The 18,871-nt window shown below is 40.7% G+C and overlaps 1 protein-coding gene across 3 annotated transcripts in view; it reads right to left on the reverse strand.

Moving 5' to 3' along the window:
* PLXNB2 (plexin B2) overlaps positions 1–18,871 on the reverse strand; it is a 252,944-nt gene that overhangs the window by 67,513 nt on the left and 166,560 nt on the right. For all 3 annotated transcript variants that reach the window (XM_054272722.1, XM_054272730.1, XM_054272715.1), the window contains exons 5-10: positions 10,876–11,989; positions 8,995–9,177; positions 7,719–7,841; positions 3,866–3,966; positions 1,647–1,773; positions 59–209 (exon numbers count right to left, since the gene is read on the reverse strand). In XM_054272722.1, the coding sequence (XP_054128697.1) occupies positions 59–209; positions 1,647–1,773; positions 3,866–3,966; positions 7,719–7,841; positions 8,995–9,177; positions 10,876–11,989 (1,799 nt within the window). The remainder of the gene's footprint in view (positions 1–58; positions 210–1,646; positions 1,774–3,865; positions 3,967–7,718; positions 7,842–8,994; positions 9,178–10,875; positions 11,990–18,871) is intronic.

Raw genomic sequence — 18,871 nt, forward strand, 5'->3', positions numbered from 1 at the left:
AACAGCAGTCTATTTTCTTTTCTCTTATTATCCATGTAGGGTAGCAATATTTCTTTACCTTGATGTTTTGGTGTTGGAGGAATTATATCAGGGGGATCACAGATAATAACCCCATCTTTCAACTGAGCAGAATGCATTGTTTCACCAAAGGTACAGCAAACCTTGTCACTCTCACTCAAAGTTGGCATGGGACTTACAGTAAGTTCCACCTGGAAATAAAATTTTAAGAGGGTAAAATATTTGGAACAAATGAGCCAAGACCCAGTAAGACTTGGAAAATTTCAATTTCAAAGATGATATTTTAGCTAGCATCACAGAACATGGCTCTCCTTTTCAATTTTTACTTCTTCCCATCTGTTAATCTTTTCTCCTTAAACCCCTACCAGTCTTTCCAGGCTGGGTCTTCGTTGAAGCAGACTGATACAAAAACCTCTTGTCCTGTCAATGCATTAGACCAGAACAAAATTGTCTGTACAGACACACCCAAAACCTTTTATTCTTGTCCTCAGCATCCAGTTTAGCAACAGTAAACAGAGTGGTTAACACTTAAACCCTGACAAAATTAATTAATATTACATTAACCTTAGGTGTTCTTAGTGAATAATGAAAACAGAGCTGGACAGGCTGGAAATGGTGGAGTTTGAAAGGGATGAACAGAAAAGTGGCTTCCTCAAGACTCCACGTAAATGCAAAAAATCCAATACTGAGAAAGGATTTCTGAATGGTGATGAGAGCTTATCTTCCTCAGAGAAAGAAAGCATTTGAGAAACTAAAAATAACTAAATAAGATGGGAAAACATAACAAGGAAAGAGAAAACAATTCAGTTGAAATTTGGGATCTTGTTCTTGACTTAATGTTTCAAGTGTGTTAATTATACAGTCTAACTTTCCATTTTGTATTGCCAGTAGTAAAGACAATTATCCCTTTCTCACTGAAAGCAGTTATACTCTACTAATATTTTTATTCAGCATAGAAATGGCCTTAACACAATGCTGTTTACATAATTGAGAAGTGGAATTGAAGTGACTTGAAAGAAAGTTTCTTTATTTCTGATTAAGAGGAATTAAAAGCCATTTTATTGATTTTACTTGCTGAACACCCCCAGGAAGCACTCAGTCTGCCTTGGCATGCCCCATTTGGAATTACAGACACCCTGATCACACTCCAAAACCTCAGTTTTGTAGTTTTGTTGCCATAGAGTCATTTTGCATGCTGAATTTACCTTCTCCATGTATCCGCTGTGTAGGCAAATCCACTGCTGATTTTAAAGCAACATCTTATGGCTTCACTGCTTACCTAAGTTCATGCCCAAGTAAGCTGAAAGGGCAGCATGAAATCTCCCCTACCAATTACTTTTTATGGGTTATACAACACTGTGCAACACTTTCATAATATTCAGGTAAGTGTAAGTGCTTTATCATCCATACTTGTGCATCACTTTGGTTTGCACAGGTCAGAAACGTGAACTCAACCTGCAAGAGCAGCAGGCAAGAAAGAGCACTGTGAGAAATGACAGAGACTGAGACACCCAAACAGCCTCCTATTCCTAGTGTCTCCTCTGCATAAAGAAATCAGATATTCATCTTTCTGGTAGTCACATCAATGTGCTTCAAGAATATGTATGGAAATCACCATCTTGTCATACCTTAGCAGGAGCTCTGCGACTCATATTTAGAGGGTCTGCACTAATGATAGTCACACATGTGCCGCTTGGACTCCACAGCCAGTGGTTCTCCTTATCAGCTGTACCACAGTCTGCCTTCTTTGTGCACCTGAAAAAAAGGGAACAAAACCCAAGGCAGTATTATAGCTGGACTCTTCTTTCTCTGAATTAATGCAACAATTTCACGATTTGAGACTGAAATTACAACACAAGATGACTACAAATTTGCTTTAATATTGACTAGTGGGGTTGCTATTAGAAATTTATTAACAGAATTAGTGGTGCAATTACAATTGATGGTTTGACATGTCAAGAGCAAGTGCCTACACTATTTTGGACAGCACCCTGAATCAGACAACCCAAATCCAGGCAGTGACAGCATAGGAACCATGGGGCAGAGGAGCCATCTGAAATCAAGCTGATAATCTTCACTGCAATATGTAACAACATTCTGAATGAGAGGGCACAGACTGTTTTTTCCTGCAGGTCAAATGGCAGATAGCTATGTGTTGCCACTAATAAGACACAGCACTCAAGAGAGCAAGATGCAACAGAGAAGTATTGCTGGGAGCATACAAGCTTGTGGATAACTTCTGTGTAACCCAATTGCTGCAAATGTTATTTTGCAGGGAATGTTTTCATTAACAACTGCCAGTATTTAAAACCTCTTTCTGCCAAGGCAGTGTTACAGTTGTGGAAGACAAGAGCACTTGTGCAGCCCCACCAAACACACCAGAAGATTTTCCCAGCTCAAGTACAGGAAGAAATGCTGCAGTACAGAAGCTGCATGGGGCTACAAAAGCTTGTTGAGGTGGGTACAGTCTCATGGGTATTCTTTCCATTCTGTGCAAAGTGTAAAAGAAAATGCTGGAGTATCTCTGCCTGCTGTAGCAGAAAGTTGACTATTAACTCATCAGGGGCTTTAATGCGGTGCAGCTGTTGCACAGCACTGTCAAACCTCTTTTAAACAAATCATTTACATACAGAGTAAACATTCACATAATACATCCCTAAACACACTACTAAGTGCTGTGTGTAATCATGAGACAGAACTGAAACTTAGAATGAAGCACTTTTTTTCTCCCCTTTGGAAATAATATTAGCAAATGTGAAAATTCATGTTTGCCTGTTCTCAGAAACCATTAATATTTTGAGATATTGAGGTCAGTGGTCATATCAGAAACCTGAAGGGAAATCTAAGGAAAATTGCCTTTTTTATGATATATGCCAAAGCCTTCAACTCCCAGCAGCCCAGGAGGAGTTTGAGGTTACATTCCAAATTCTCAGGTTTCATCCACAGCAACCGAAACCCCAGGCTGGAGGAGTTACAGTATATTACATAAACCTGCACACACCACAGAAGTTTCTCTGCAGTGCTCTACATTATCCTACATCAGGCTGATAGGTAACCTAATGCGATAGTTCACATTTTCAGGCAGGAAACTAGAAGCCTGAAATTCATCTGCATATTATAATTAACAGCCTCTTTGTTCCAACAGCAAGAAGTTAGAATCATGAATTCCCAACCACTCATGCCTAGGGGTTAATTAACTTAGTAGTCAAAAAGAGAACGGCAGGACTGCTCTTCCCTCTCGGCACTCTAATCAATGCAGAGTGTAAAGAAGAGACATTCCAGGGCTGTTCAGTGCTGTCCTAGTTTACATGTGCTTGAATATTCATTCAGTGAACCTCTGCAGATAGTCAGCAAAATGTCACTTTCTGCTCTCCTACAGGCAGGTGAGGGTTCCCTGTAGCTACACGTCTTGATAGATGATTATGTAAAACCAGCATTTGAACTATACACTCTGTTTTAGACATGGAACACTTTTTTCTTTTATGTTCTTTTTTACACTTTACTCATGTACTTAAAATACACGCAGTAGTTTCTCAATCTGAAATAGGGAGCATATTTTTATTTTCTGGGAGACCATATGACTGTACAATTGAAAGAGTGATAAAACATACAGTTAGAAGATGAATAATCATTCTCAGTACCAGCAGAAAAGCATATATTTTCCCAAACTAATCAAATCTGAAAAAGTCAACGGGGACTTTTTTGTGCGCACAGAATATTGATATCAACGTCTGCGTGATAAAATGAAATGACTGCCAGGAGCACAAGGCTGAGTACCAAGGGCTGGGGTCAGCATGCCCAGCAGTCCCCAGGGCAGAGCTGGGGCAGCTGCAGTGGCTGCACTCACCTGCCCTCCCGCACACACCAGCCGCAGTAGGGATCCCTCGCCTGGGCACACTTCTCACAGTCCGAGTACTTGTGGCAGTCCTGCACAGGCAATCGGTACACCTGGAAAACCAAGAGCAAGGCAAACCTAACAACTGAAGGTGGCATAAGGAGGTGGAAACATTTGTGGACTTAGCTGTACAGCCTCATTGCCTGTGGCAGGTGTATTATTACACTCAGAGCTCAGCCTGAGTATATTAAGTATATTATACATATTTTCTTTTCCCCCTTAACAAAGGCTAAATTCACATATTTTTTCTGCTTTTTTTCCCACTCTAGTATTATCTAATCTGTCTTCAAAGTAATGTAGGACATTGTTACAATCAAGAATTATGAGCAATCTTTACAAAAATTGAGCTTTTCAGTTCCTCCAGTTATATTACTTGTGGAAATCTGCACCTCAGGATAGAAACTGCATCAGTGAGGCTCTGAATTCAAGAAGCAGCTACTGCAGGGAGGATACTTTCAAAAGACTAACTTGGTACTGACTAGATAATTTTTTAAAGAGAATATTCTCCTCTCCCTATCACTACCATGGAGGTGAAATTGTTTGGAAATGCACTTTCAGCCAGAAGGCATTTCAGAAAGTCTGCAAGCGTGAGAGAGCCAGGGTGTTTTGGGTTACTGCACTTCTCCGTGCATAACCTTCCACCATGGAATACATTCACTAAATAAAATGGAAATAATTATGACAGGAAGCAGCAGGGGAAAGAACATCATCAGTTCTCATGTCTCATTCCCCCAGTAAATGTACAGCTTCTAGTTTTGATTTCCTTTAGTGCGGAGAATAAACAACATTTTCTTTGGCTCACAGAAAGAAGAGCCATTCCTTTTAGCTATGCTGCTGCAATGATGCAAGAGGAAAACAGGACATACATCTTCCAGTTTATGACTACACTTTACTTTTAAAGAGCACAAAAAGTATAGAAACAGAAACTCTGAGATGTAGACTTTATAGTCTCATTTTAAAATAATGCTAGTCTCATCTCACTGGCAATTACAAAGTTACTTTGACAGTCTGAGTTTGGCCTTTTCTTCATATTCAGAAAGTTAAAGAAAATGACTCAGTTAAGGAAAATGTCAATATTGTGCAATTTTCTTGCATTTATTAATACAGGGGTTTACCTTTTCAGCATTCTCTTCTTTTTAGCTAACTGGAGCTGCGTCACTGGCACTCATTCACTAACTGATACTCATAAGTAATTTAATATTCAGTCAATGATTTTTTTTTTTATTTGACAAAATATTTGTTTCACAGTTCTGGCAGGCATAAACAAGCCCTAGAGATTGCTGTCTCTGCAAGTTTCGTGTGACCATAATGGCAAAAAAACCCTCACCAAACCAAAACCAAACCCAAAAAACCAGCTCCTTTAACGGCCAATTACAAAATGCAAATAAATTAATTTTAGAGGTTTGCAAGTTGGTCCTCTAAATCAAAAATCAAAAAGTGCTAAAAACAAAAACAAGCAAACAAGCTTGATCATGGTAAGTGACTACCACAGTGACTGCTTTCCTCCAAATACATTAAGTACCTTAAGGAATCTGGGATCCTACTGGTGATGTACACTTGGAATAAACCAGCATGAGCAGCACAGAGGAGCTAAGCTCCTTTCCCAGTCCCACAAGAAGGTGCAAGGGGTTTCTCCTGCTCTCTGCTCAAACTTTAGGAGCAGAGGGGACTGACTGCTGAAAGCATTTGCTCAAAACCCCCCACTGCTCTTGGCACCAAAACAGACACCGGGAGAAAAGAGGGGAGAAAGGTGAAACAGGAAAGGAAGAACTTGATTCTCACTATGGACCTTAACCTCTGTATTGTTTTTCCCTGATTTCTGTGTTTCTCTGATTTCTTTTTAAAGAAGTTATCACCTACCACATCACCACTTCCACTTTGTTCAAGTGCTCACAGAGCCCAAGCAATTAATTACTAAATGCTGGGGCAGTGTGCATCTGCCAGGTAGCTCAGCAGCACGTATGCCTGTCAGCGCAGCCAGTTGTTCTTTATTGTTTACCTTTAACCACTAAAACACACAAATCAGGGTTCTGATATCTCTATTCCCACAACCCACAGCCATGCCTAACCCAGAAGTACATATTTCATCTCTTATTCTTCCCCCCTTGCTTATGTCACCTTATTTCTCCCAGCTCCAAAGGCCTCCATTCTCCTCCTGTCTATCTGCTTCTAAAAGTGGGTGGGACTGCTCACTGTAATTAACTCCTGGAGATGACAGTAATGCAATGCCATTACAGAGCTCACAACTTTAACTATTCATATTTAAGCTAAACAGGTTTTGTAAAAGAAAACCATTATTCACATTATTCAGAAACTGCAGTGCCTACGAGAGCTACTTGGAAAAGATTTAAGTAAAATCCTTTCTTCAGCAGAAATTTGCTGCATTCTAAATTTAAATGTTTTGTAGTGATTGATTTTTTTTTTTTTGCAGGTTTTCTCAGAAAAAAAGTTGTCTGCTGTCTTTCTAAATTCTACCATTTTAAGCTGACTGTCATCAGAAAGCTTGTCTTCCTTCAGTGCTGCTGCTATCCCTTGCATTGCTCAGCAGCACACACAGTAGCCTGGTGCAGACCTTGGGGCTTTTAAATAATGTGCCAGCTTGTCAAATGGGGGGCCAGGCCACCCAGAGTTTTGTGGACAATGTTGAAGCTTGGAGCTGTGTTCCAAATCCGAACAGAAGCCAAATGAGAAGTAAAAACAACTCGAAGAGAAAGAAAAAAAGTAACCTCTCTCTCACACTGTCATATTATTAAATGCTTTTCCAGTTGTTTTTCTGGCATTTTTCCAGATGTTGTTTCTAGCCTAAAAACCTTCACCTAGACTATAACATTCCTGCAGCAGGAATTTATATTAATCCCTTTAAAAAACAGCCATAAAATGTTTTTCTTGCACTGTCTTCCCAAATATTCTCCTTTCATTCTCTTTCAGTCCCCTCATTCTCCCTGTGTTAGTGGTGCAGAGCATTTTCATGTTGCATTCCATGTCACTGGCAGGGCTGCAGATGGTCCCAGCCCGTCACCCACCTTGTCCTGGAAAGCTGCTGAACAAAGTGTTTGAGGCTGGCAGCTCCAGCCTCCACAAAGAAGAGTGTCAGAAGAGGATTACCCCTGTGGGTGGAGGAGAATCTGGCATCCCTCTCATTTCCTACTTGCTTTTTTTGCTCCCACTTTTTACAGACCTCCATTGTGCCTTCACCTTACAACAAAAAGAAGGGGCCTAGGAAAGATTGCCCATGCCCTTCCTAGTGAACTTGAACTTTTCCTACTGTACCCATCTCTAGCAGAAGGTTGAATGAAAGTGTTTCCCAAATATATAATTCTCTCCATTGCTTCTTAGTTTTTGACAATAAGACTCACAAAAACCACTGGTGGTTTTACAGACGTGTCAGTGAGAGCACATCAGGAGAGCATCCTGAGTCCTGAGGTGCCCTTGAAAGGATCTGATGGCACCACAGCACCCACTGGTACCCACACATCCCACACTGAGCGCTGGGGCTGCCTGACCCTGAGGCATGCTGGTGCCAAACATCTCCACTCCATCCCTCCCACAGAGCCTGTGTGACAGCTCCAGAGGGGATTTCACTTCCCGTTATTCCCTGTCGCTAAGCATCACGGACATTACAGTTCTCTGAGTCACAACAGGTCCATCAGCTTAGACTTGAGAAAGGTCTTCATACACACAGAGTAGGGGGAGTCCCACCAAATGGGGCAATTTCCAGGAACAACTGGAAAATGTATACATCTCAGGTTAAGTTGCAGAGAAAGTGAAAGAGGACCGGGTCCTTAATGCAAGCAGGACACATTACCTTGTCTGTGGTCATCACGTACAGATTTTCCTGGGTTTGATCAAGGACTAGATCCTTCTTTACAGGCTTGTTTGGTTCAATAGTAAGAGAGCTGTACTCAGCTGCAGTGGATGACAGGAACACCTATTTTGTGGAAGGAAGAAAAAAAATGGTGGTTAATGTTGCCTTTTCCCCACAATTATCATTATATCTGGCTACTGCTGTAAAAGATGTAACATTAAAAATGTTTCTAAAAATAAATTACGAACAAAAGGAGGACTAAGGCAAATCTTCAAGAAAGACATTGAGGTGTTGGAGAGTATTGAGAGAGGGGCAACAGAGCTGGTGAAGGGTCTGGAGGACATGTCTGAAGAGGAGCAGCGTAGGGTGTTCCGTCTGGTGAAACAGAGGCTCAGAGGAAACCTACACACTGTCTACAACTACCAAAAAGGAGGTTGCAGTGAGGTGGGGGTGGTCTCTTGTCACAATTAGCAAGCAATAGGGGAAGAGGGAAAGGCCTCAATTTGTGCCAGGAAGGTTCAGATTGGGAAATACTTCTTCACAGGAAGGTTTGTTGACCATTAGAACAGGGTGCCCAGGCAACTGGTTAATCACCATCCCTGAAGATATTTAAAAGAGATAGGGATATGGGCCCACAGAATCACTAAGGCTGGAAAATACCTCCAAGATCACAGAATCCAACCACTAAACTAGCATCACCATGTCCACCACTAAATCATGCGTCTAAGCACCACATCCATATGAATTTCCATGTGGTTTGGTGGGACTTGGCAGTGCTAAGTTTAAGGCTGGACATGGCCATCACTCTCCTTCAAGCAAAAGAAGGTGTTTGGTGTTGCAGTCTTGAAATTTTAACACCAGAAACATGTGAAGCCTTGAGTGCCACACAATCAGAATTTATCAGAGCTTCAGCTTGGGCTTTTTATTGCCACTTCTATTCACTGAATGGCTAGAATGATTACAAAATGAAAAGTTGCTCTTAAACCAGTGTGAGCTTGAATAGAGATAAGGCAAAAGCTGTTAGATTACCTAAGGCTGTTTATATAAAGCTCTCAGTAGGTATGTAATCCTTCAGGAAAAGTGTCATTCAGGCAATGCTAATTCAATCTGTGTATCACATAGCTGAGGTACATTGGAAATAATGCATCTTTCCTTTGAGATGAAAAAAACCAAGCCCCATGAGAATTTGCTCCTAGTGTGAGATCTTATAAATCCCATTTTGACTTTCATAACCTTTTATATATACACCTTGCAGTCTCCCAACCCAGTTGGTTACCTTCAGGATTTTCCCATCTGACGTTCCCAGAAAGGCCACGGTGTGCCCGTTCTCCACGGCCACGGTGACGGCCGTGAGGTTCATCCCCTCCTTCTGCAGCACCGGCCTCTCCACAACGCCGTTCCTGCTGCCCAAGAGGTACGGCAGGTGCTCGGAGCCACAGGGGAAGTTTTTGCTTGCGTTCTAATAAGGAACAGCAATACAGAGTGATGTTAAACATGCAGATCACTAATTCCTAGCTGAGAGTGAAGTGCAGCCCTATTACTAGACAATATAATACCCGTCAGACTCTGAAGAGTAGGAAGAGAGAAATGGATTGTCTGGGCATTTGCCCCCAGCCAAAAGGCAGTAATCAGACAGCGGCCTGCTAATGGAGAACTGCTTCCATGCTTTCACTTTCCAGGAGACACAGGGAGAGAATTTTTTTTTTCTGTTTCATAATAGCAGCGGTTTAAAAAATTAACCAGTTGGTTTAATTAAAATGAACATGTCATAGAGACTGGTTTAACCAACTTTGCCTTGAAGACTGCTATTTTAATTGCTGTTTTGTTTCTTACTTTGCTGCAATCCATAAAATAGCAACTCCCTGGCAACAGTCTCATGAACTTCAAAACACTCCCTCTTCACTACGCTTTAATCCTGAGCGGCAGCAAGAGCTAGCAGAAGGAAGTTCATTCACACCTTGCCTTTTCTGCTATATTTGGTAACAAAACCATGTTTCTGATCTGAAATCCACATCTTATTTTTGTCAGGAGCCATGGCCACTCGTCACATTCAGGATTTCTGTGCTTGATGCTCACCCCATATGCAGGGTACTGCAGCAAGTAACACTGGTGGTTTGAAACAAAATGTGTAATTTTGATTCATCAGCACTAGTGACTTACTGTGTGGGAGATGGCTTCAGTCTCACAAGATGAAGAATTATGGGTCAATACCAAAAAAAGGTATTCCTATGCCCTATCTCTTCACTCCTCTCCCTCTCCAGCTGTTCACTCCTCTCCCTGCACTATAGCGCACCGCTTCACAAGTTGTGCTCAAACAGCTGCTTATGCAAGTGTGTACTTTGCTTAGGCTGAGATATTAAGACATCCTCTTAAAAGCTGAGTTATTTTTAAGATGATTCAATTTCTCAACCCATTTTAGGGTTGGCTGCAGTAATGAATGAGTGGCATGCACAAGTGGGGCTTGGGAATAGAGTGATGTGGGCAAAACAATCATAAAGCCAACAGAAATGCTCAAAACTGCCTCTTAGATACAGCCATAGATTGAAGAACAGTAACTGAATGGTTGTAACAGTACTCTTCAAAAACCTTATAGTCGAGGTAATGACAGGCCATAAAAAGATGGCTGTCATGCTATACAAATATTTTGAGCCACACCAAAACATGAACACCACCTGAATACAGGAAATCTGGGTATTTCCGTTGTCTAATGATACAAATACAAGTGAGAAAAAATGCTGAATTATAGATACCATTTAAAAGAGTCTTAATACTATTTAAGAGCATTGTAAATACACTGACTGAAACTACAATTGTCTACAGTGATTACCCCAAAGCTGATCATGGATGTAAAAAATCCCTGCATTTGACTCAATAACTCCTATACCAGAAGGAACGCTTTAAAAGAAATGCATTTAGAAAAGCAACACTTATCTTTGAGAAAACATCAAATCCTTTTTAAGACACTCAAAATTTTGTCACTTCTTACTTATCCTGGTCCACAATCCCCCCACATTTCATTTCTATAGTGAATCCATCTATTGAGTTTTCAGTCATCTTAATACAATTTAGCTCAAAGCCACCCTAAAACATGTAGTTGTATATTTTCCACAAACATTAACACAGATTCTAAAACTAATATTTATAGTATTCATATTACCAGTCCATGTAATGCACACGGGTTTTCTGCTGAAAAAAGTTTATAAAATGAGCTGGTATTCTTTTTAGTGTAGCAATCGTTCCGGTTTTTTTCCATCTTTTCATTGATCTGCCGCAAGGAAAACACACACATGGCAGATTTTAGAGAGCCGTCATCTTTGTTTACTTTGCTGAAGAGTGCAAGAAGAACTTTGTCATCTGAGGGAGCATCTGCAGGTTGTCCCTGCTGAGCCATGCTCTCAGCCAGCTCTTTTCCAGGGGTAGTGACGTAAGCAGAATGACAATGGTCATAGGCACCATCATCATCATCTTTGCAACCCAAGTCCATTTCAAAGTAGGAATAATAATGGGCATCGTCCTTGCACAGACGTGCAATCAATGTGCGGTTGTTGACAGGTTGTTTCTCTTGCTGATTAAAAATAAAATAAACATAATTTTTATCCTCAAAAACTGCCACAAATTGTTGTGTGCTTGATGAGTGATAAGCTGACTTAACAGCTGCTGAGTCTGTATACATTTCAAAAATGTCTTTCCCATCCCTGGCATAAAGCTGCCGAGTGCTGATTATGATGCCATTGTCATTTGGTCCATTCCCTTTCCCAACAAACAGCACCCGGTCGTTATTCAAGGAAGTGATCAGTCCCACAGTGGATACATTCTCATCATTGCTGGCCACAAAGGACTTTTCTCCACTGCTGTCTACGTAGTACTTCTCATCGCTAATGTTTTGTAGATCTCTGATGGCACAGATCCCCTTGAAAAGGCTTCCACATACCACAGTTGTATTATCCACCTTGTTCAGCAACAGCAATTTGTTGTAATTGTCAGTCAGTACGGCCTCTTTACATTGATTTTCATCAATGGGAGGTGTGCATTTTTTGTTGTCCTTTCTTGGACCTGTTTCTACAGATCTGATTACTTCCAGGTTTTCTGTAAGCTGATACAGCGCATTTACCACTCCCAAATAGATTATCCCAGTGTCATTATCCACTGTTAGATGATTTAGCTCTGTAGCACTCTGAAAAAATTTCAGTTCCTCATTTCTGGATAAGGTGATGCAAAAACAGCTCAAGATGGTCAGTGGCCAGATCCATAAAGCCATTTCTATGTAGTACCTAAATAGGGAAAGAAAATAATAACATGAAAAATATAGAAAAATAAAATTTACACAAAACTGAGAAATGTGGAAGTTTTTCATTACTTAAATTCACTTATCCTTGTGCACGTGTAGACAGCATGAAGATTATGGAAAGCCTCAAATCCTGTTAATTGCCCAGCAATTTAATCTGTTGGGGAAGGATTTAACAAGGTCATATGTCTAAACGATGATCATATAGCCAATTAGATTGATTATATGATTGTGCTAAAGCACAATGAGAACAGACAATTTGAAACAACATGGAGTGACAAAATGTCAAGCACTGGTAGTGCTTGTCCAGACAGTATCATACTGTGCCAATTATTTACTGCTGAGGTTTTAAAAATAATTTGGAGAATCCCAGTTTCGGGTAGCTCCCCCTTAAGAGGTGTGGGGGGAATTTAAACAAAAGTGTTGGAAACATTTTGTATTGTGGGATTTCCCCAGAAAGGAAAAAACCTTCCCCTGCACCTGGATCTGAGTGCTTTTTGAGAAGGCATTACACTAATCCTTCATCATGGTGAAGCCAGAAGATGGTAGATCCCTTAACATGCAACATTGCCTTTTACTGTTGGTATGCATTAAGCTCCAACACTTTCATTCACTAGAGCACTGCAATTAAATAGTTTCAAATCTGTCTTAAGAACAACACGTAAAAATTTTTTGGGATTATGATTCTGTTACCTTTTTTTAAAAAAAACCCCTTCAGAATTGTTAGTTCCCAAGCAGATTGCCTCGCTGTTGGAATTAGAAAAACCTTCTGAAACTTGTAAGAAGGGTTCTAGTTCTAATCTGAAGAGTTAAATGAGGAGTCTCATCTGACTTTGTGAGGCCTGAACATTTTGTTAATGTTTTCTCAAAGTGTTTAGTTCTGAGAGCAGAAAAGAAAAGGTGGCATGCTTGGACACACTGATGTTAGGGGGAAAAGATGAATACTGTTTGGAGGAAGATCAAATATAATCCACCATATTTTCATTTTCAAAGTCAGCCATGGGATTCTTTAATCTGATGAGGAAAGAACCTATAAATTTACAGGGAATTTCAAGTTAAATCTGAAAATATCTGTAGTCTAAATAGAAAGGAAACTATTAAAAACACTGAAAAGACAAGAGAACCATTTAATAAAGCAATCTAACAGGCAACAGTCTCATAGGATGAAGAAAAGAACATGAAATGCCAAAACCAGAAACTGAAAAAATAAAACTTTAAAAAATAACAATAAAGGAACCATCCTCCTTTATCACTTAGTCCATTTGGGCAGGAGCGACAGAGTCTGGTGGGATATGAGAGAGAATGGCTGAATCATCACTTATACTGGATAACTAAGACTAAATGTTAAAAACCTGGATGTAAAAGTCTAACAGGGAAGGAAGGGCTTTTTTTTGTGAGCATAAGTCATCTGTGAGCTTCCCAAACCACCACAGCACTGCAGCAATGCATAAAGACAATGCCTGTCCTCCAGCATTTGAGTGTGTTTTGCTCCTCTATGGAGAAAATGCATGTGCAATGGTGAGAACAACTGCCCTAAAATCAGAGTGAACTAAACTCTATATCCTCGAAAATCTACTATGTGTAACTCAGAATAATAAAACACTAACTTCAAGCTTGTTTTGCTGACGCTCCTATCATGTACCATTAGTACTAGCTATAAAATAACGCCAGAGACAAGAGAGTGCATCACCAGCAGCACAAGCTGGACCTTCTAATGATAGATTGAGTTCCTATGACAGTGATCAAGAAAAGGCTAAGACTTATAACCTGTTCTCCAAACACACAGACTTCAGCACATGCTTTGCAATGTAATGAAGGGTTGGATCTCTTTACAACAACAGTTGACCATCTCTAAGGAACCCAGAGTTCTTCTGAATTCTTCTCTTTTCTTACTGTTCCCAAGGACTTCAATTTTCCAGCTTTGATCCTATCTCACTTCTCCATTGCTAAATGATATGTGATAATGCTTGTCATCTAGTTTCAAATATTATCCCTTACAGTTACCTGCAATGGAATAAAAAACAGCTTGACACGCTACTGCAGTGTTTTTTCACACCAGTTTTATCACTCTATTACCTATTGTACAAGGATCAAATGCAGAATTGAGATTAACTTGTTCCTGCTTTTCTCACAAGGTAATTATTTTTAGATTATTATATTCTCTGCTCTCAGTCAAAGAAACCCCCATAAATAGCTCTACTTACAAAAAGTGCCTTAAATGAATGGAAAATAATTCATTGTACCTTAATTTCAGTACTGAGTTCCCCTCCACGTTCCTGTATTTCAGGGGATTGAAAAAACCCATTTTGTCCATTGGTGGCACCCAGGACACAAAGGCTGCATTTGCAATACTCCTACCTTTGTTCCAGGAGAATGAAGAGCCTTGCTGGTCTGTGCCAGAACCAGAACTTAATAAAAAGTACCTTTTGCACGTCTGAACCAGTCTCTTAGAGGAGTAATTAATTCTTGGTATAAAACTGGGTAATGCTTCCTCCCTACTATTTTCTGCCTTGTTTACTTATAAAATTTTTGACTTAAATTATTCAGAACTACATGCACTCTCCATTAATAATGCCTTATCTTTGTTTGTTTATTTGCTTGTTTTTGTTATTTACTCCCTGCCACTCCTGTGTCATGCCAACCCCCATCAGATCAGCTCTGATCTCTATGCAAGGTAACAGTTCAGTTCATCATTCTCTATAATTATTAGTTTCACTTTCCAGACTCTCTCCAAAGCACATAGTAAACAAAAATTAAATACACTATGAAGAGATTCAGAATTAAACTCTCCTTCACTTATCAAATAGCAGGCTTAAGAAAATTAAAAAAGTAAATAGAATGAAATGAGATGAACTACAACCACAGGCCATTTCACCTATTTTTAACTTAATTGGGAAGAAGCAGCTGGAAGAATCCTTCTATGACCAGCTGGTGTGATGAGAATGTCAGAGCTGCTATTAACACAGGTGCTGCACTGAATTAGATGCTCTGGGAATGTATCAAGAAGCAGTCTCCTGCTGTGAAAAACTCCCGTTCCAAATGAACAAGTTGCAGACACACAAGAGAAAAGGTGCAAGAAGCTCAGGCTGGAGCACGGAATCCATGATGCTCTGCACAGGAAATGTATTTCCAATGGCTTAACCACACACTGTATTTACACACAGGCCTGGGTGGCTTACTCTAACTAATGCCCTGGTCCTGAGAGCTGCCATACAACCTCCACCCTCAATTTGCACTTGGTTTTAAGCCCTTAGCAGATTCAGAATAAAATAAAACCAACAGAGCATTTGCCTACATAATTATTTTTTTTTTCTCTCTCAAAGTCTTGTCTCCATCCAGCCTCTTGTCCATTCTACTGCTTCCTACAAAAAATATGAAATTCTAGAATTTATGTGCAGGAAACACAGGGCACCCAGGAGAACACTTCATTCAGGGGAACTGCCATAAAGTGACACCATGTTGGTAATCACACAACTACCAGAGCTCTGCCTCACAGACATCAATTTTAAAGCAAGTACCCATAACTTTGCATCTTTCTACTCATGCAAGACCAATAACCTTAAACAACACCCACCTCTTCAAAAGAAATGCAGAAAAAGGAGCATCTGTAATCTACCAGCACAAAGTGAGCTTCAAATTGACTTCACATTGTTATAAACAACCCTAAGAACTAGCACTAGCACCACACTGACGTGGACTTGGCAGGTTCTCCTTGAGTGTGAAATCATCTGCTGTGCCTGAACACAGGAACCTTCAACTTTCCAGCCATTCCCCATCATCTTAGCCTTTGATATATCTTTAGCTTTATGCTAATTAATTTCTTACATTTGCTTCAGCTGAAGTGAAAGAATACCAAATTTTGTCTGAAACTGGAATAACAGAGAACTAAAACAAGTGTTTTTCCCAAAAAACAACAGACAAGAAGATCTTCACTGAAGGAATAATCTCACCATTTTAGCTTCTGTGGTTTTTTGCAGAGTACTTCTTACTAATCACACAGATACTTAATTAAGCCCTGCTACATCCTCTCATCCAGACAAAATTTTTTTACTCAAAATTCTGGTCGAGAGACAAGCACTTTTGCCAAGCAAGGCAGGTACAGATATGCTTTAATGGCAAGAGATGCAGAAAACTGTGGTTCTCCCAGGAACCTTTCCCTTAATCAGAAGAACTCTAAAAGACGTACAAGACACTTAAATTGGAAAAAAAAAAGGTAAAAAAGACACAAAAATTGCGACATAAAAAAGGTAATATCCAAAGAATGCACTCCAACTGCATGGTTATTTGGGGAAAGATGAATGAGGATTCTCTTCTCTCTCATTCTGAGTACTTTTTAGCTTTTATTAAGTGTGCCAAAGATTGAAAAGTATTCAGCTTTCAGTTTTGGGCTCAAAAGAAGTCAAAAAAGAAACTGTAAAATGTATGAGAAGCAAGGGATGAGCAGCTTTTCAGTCTGGATTTCAAAGCTTCTACTTCTGCAAGAGCTGTAGGTAAAAGTAAATTCTTCCTCAGTTACAACTTTGACTAATATTTCCTAAAACAAATGAGCAATGGAGCTCACTGGTTCAGAGAATGAATCACCACAAACAACACTGCAGGATTCAAACCCTTTTCACGAGAGCACAGCAACATACAAGAAAGGTTTTGGACAGAGAGGAACAACTCTGTTGGTATACTGTGCCACACATCCAAAACTGGCAGAACCAGTGAGAACAGTGATGACTGTGATGGTGTCCATGCCTGTAGCTGTGACAGTTTGCTGTTAGCAGATGGGACCTGTGGGTCAGAAAACTGTGGGAGGTCATGCTGTGGAGAATGAGAAACCAATATCCACTTCATTAGATGTTGTGATAGCCTGTACTGCTCAAAAGGAGCAATTTCCCTTCCCTTTCACCTCTCAAAACACAATTTGCTAAGATGTACAGACCATCTTCATATGGAACAAAAAATCCCATCAGGCCAAACTGCCTGTAAACTGGTAACATATGGACAAATACTTTAATACTATTTCTATTCCTGGTGTAGAAGACAAAAGTTTTGCTTGTTTTCACAAGACAAATTTTAATTATTTTTTTTTAGTAATTTTCAATAATATTTCTTTTTTTTTAAATATGTGCAATAGTTATATTGACATGGTTCTGTTACAATGACTAGTTGAAAATTATGGATTTGCCAAGGAAATAATGAATGTTGCACCCTCAATCCCTGTGCATTCTGTTGCTGTTTCCTGCAGTCCCAGGGAAAACAAATGGAAGATACATGGAAATACAAATTCAGGTTACTGAAAACCTGGGTTTCTTATATCAAGAATAAGCTGTGGTGCCCACTAAATCCCTCTGTCACTCCATTCCCTGGCTAAACAGGCTGAGAAAAATATGATGAAAGGAGCAGGGGTTGAGATAAGGACAGGGAGACATCACTCATCAATTACTGTCACAGGTAAAACAGCTGCAACTTAGGGAAATTATTTTAATTTGTTGCCAATTAAAATCAGGGAAGGATAATGAGAACTGAAACCAAATTTTAAAAAACCTTTTCCCCACACCCTCCCTTTTTCCAGGGCTCAATTTTACTCCCAAGCTCTCTACTTTCTTACTGCCAGCAGCGCAGGGAGGTGGGGAATGGCAGCTGCAGTCAGTTCATCACATCTCTGCCACTCCCTCCTTGCCGCACTCTTCCCCTGCTCCAGCATGTGTTCTGTCCCACATGAGACAGTCCCTCATGGCCTTCTCCAAAGTGATTCCTACCCATGGGCTGAAGTTCTTAATGAACTTTTCCAGAGTGGATCCCTTCCACAAGGTGCAGTCCTTCAGGAACAGAGTGCTCCAGTGCAGGTCCCCACAGGGTGACAAATCCTGCCACCAAACCTGCTGCAGTGGGGCTCCTCTATCCACAGGCCACAGGTCCTGCCAGGGGCCTGCTCCAGTATGAGCTCCCCACAGGGTCACATTCTTCTTTGGGCTGGGCTCCTCCAGGGCTGCAGGTGGATCTCTGCTCCCTCATGGATCCCCCTGGGCTGCAGGGGCACAGCTGCCTCCCCACGGGCTGCAGGGCAATCCCAGCTCTGCTGCCTGGAGCACCTCCTGCCTCCCCAGCTTCCTTCGCTGACCTTGGTGTCTAAAGAGTTGTTTGTCTCACATTATTTTTACTGCTCTCTCCTTGCTTCTGCTGCACAGCAGTTTTTCCCTCTTAAACCTGTTATCCCTGAGCAGTTTGGCCCTGACCGGGCCAGGTCTGTTTTGGAGCCGGCTGGCGTTGGCTCTGTTGGACATGGATGGGGGCAGCTTCTGGCAGCTTCTCACAGAAAACACCTTTGTAGTCCCCATCACCAAATCCTTGCTATGTAAACCCAATATACCTAAACCATGGTTTCATCTGTCAAGAATATGTTGTGCTTTGGTCCAAAGGGGAGTGAATCTATGTCTTGTGCCTACATCATCAGCAGAGGCCAGCAGTGTCTGGGAGAGGAGGGAATGCAGTGCATCCCTGGGAAAGGGGCACGAGGAAGAAGATGCTTCCATCACTCTGGAAACTCTCATCTTTCAGAAGATCTGAGATAGCAGCAGCAAAAGATCTAGATAACTCTCTGCCTGAGATAACCCATTAACCCAAGTGGACACTGTGGCATCCTACAGCTGGGTGAGCTGGGAGATCAAGGGCAAAGGGATGTATTTGAAAGGATGAGGAAATGTTGTATGAGCAAGATGATCCAAAGTGAATTTTAAGGACCTTTTTTTTTTTTTAAATTTTGCTTACATCCTTATCCACCTTCACACAAGTTTAAAAAAATGAGTTTTGGGAACCTGAACCACCAATTATTTACCAAAGATCACCAAATCTTTCTCACAGGCTTCAAAGGGGTAGGAAG

This window comes from Melozone crissalis, unplaced genomic scaffold, assembly GCF_028551555.1.
Source record: "Melozone crissalis strain CALT ecotype California unplaced genomic scaffold, PUWL_Pcris_2 ptg000004l_1, whole genome shotgun sequence".
Classification (NCBI taxonomy): Eukaryota; Metazoa; Chordata; class Aves; order Passeriformes; family Passerellidae; genus Melozone; species Melozone crissalis.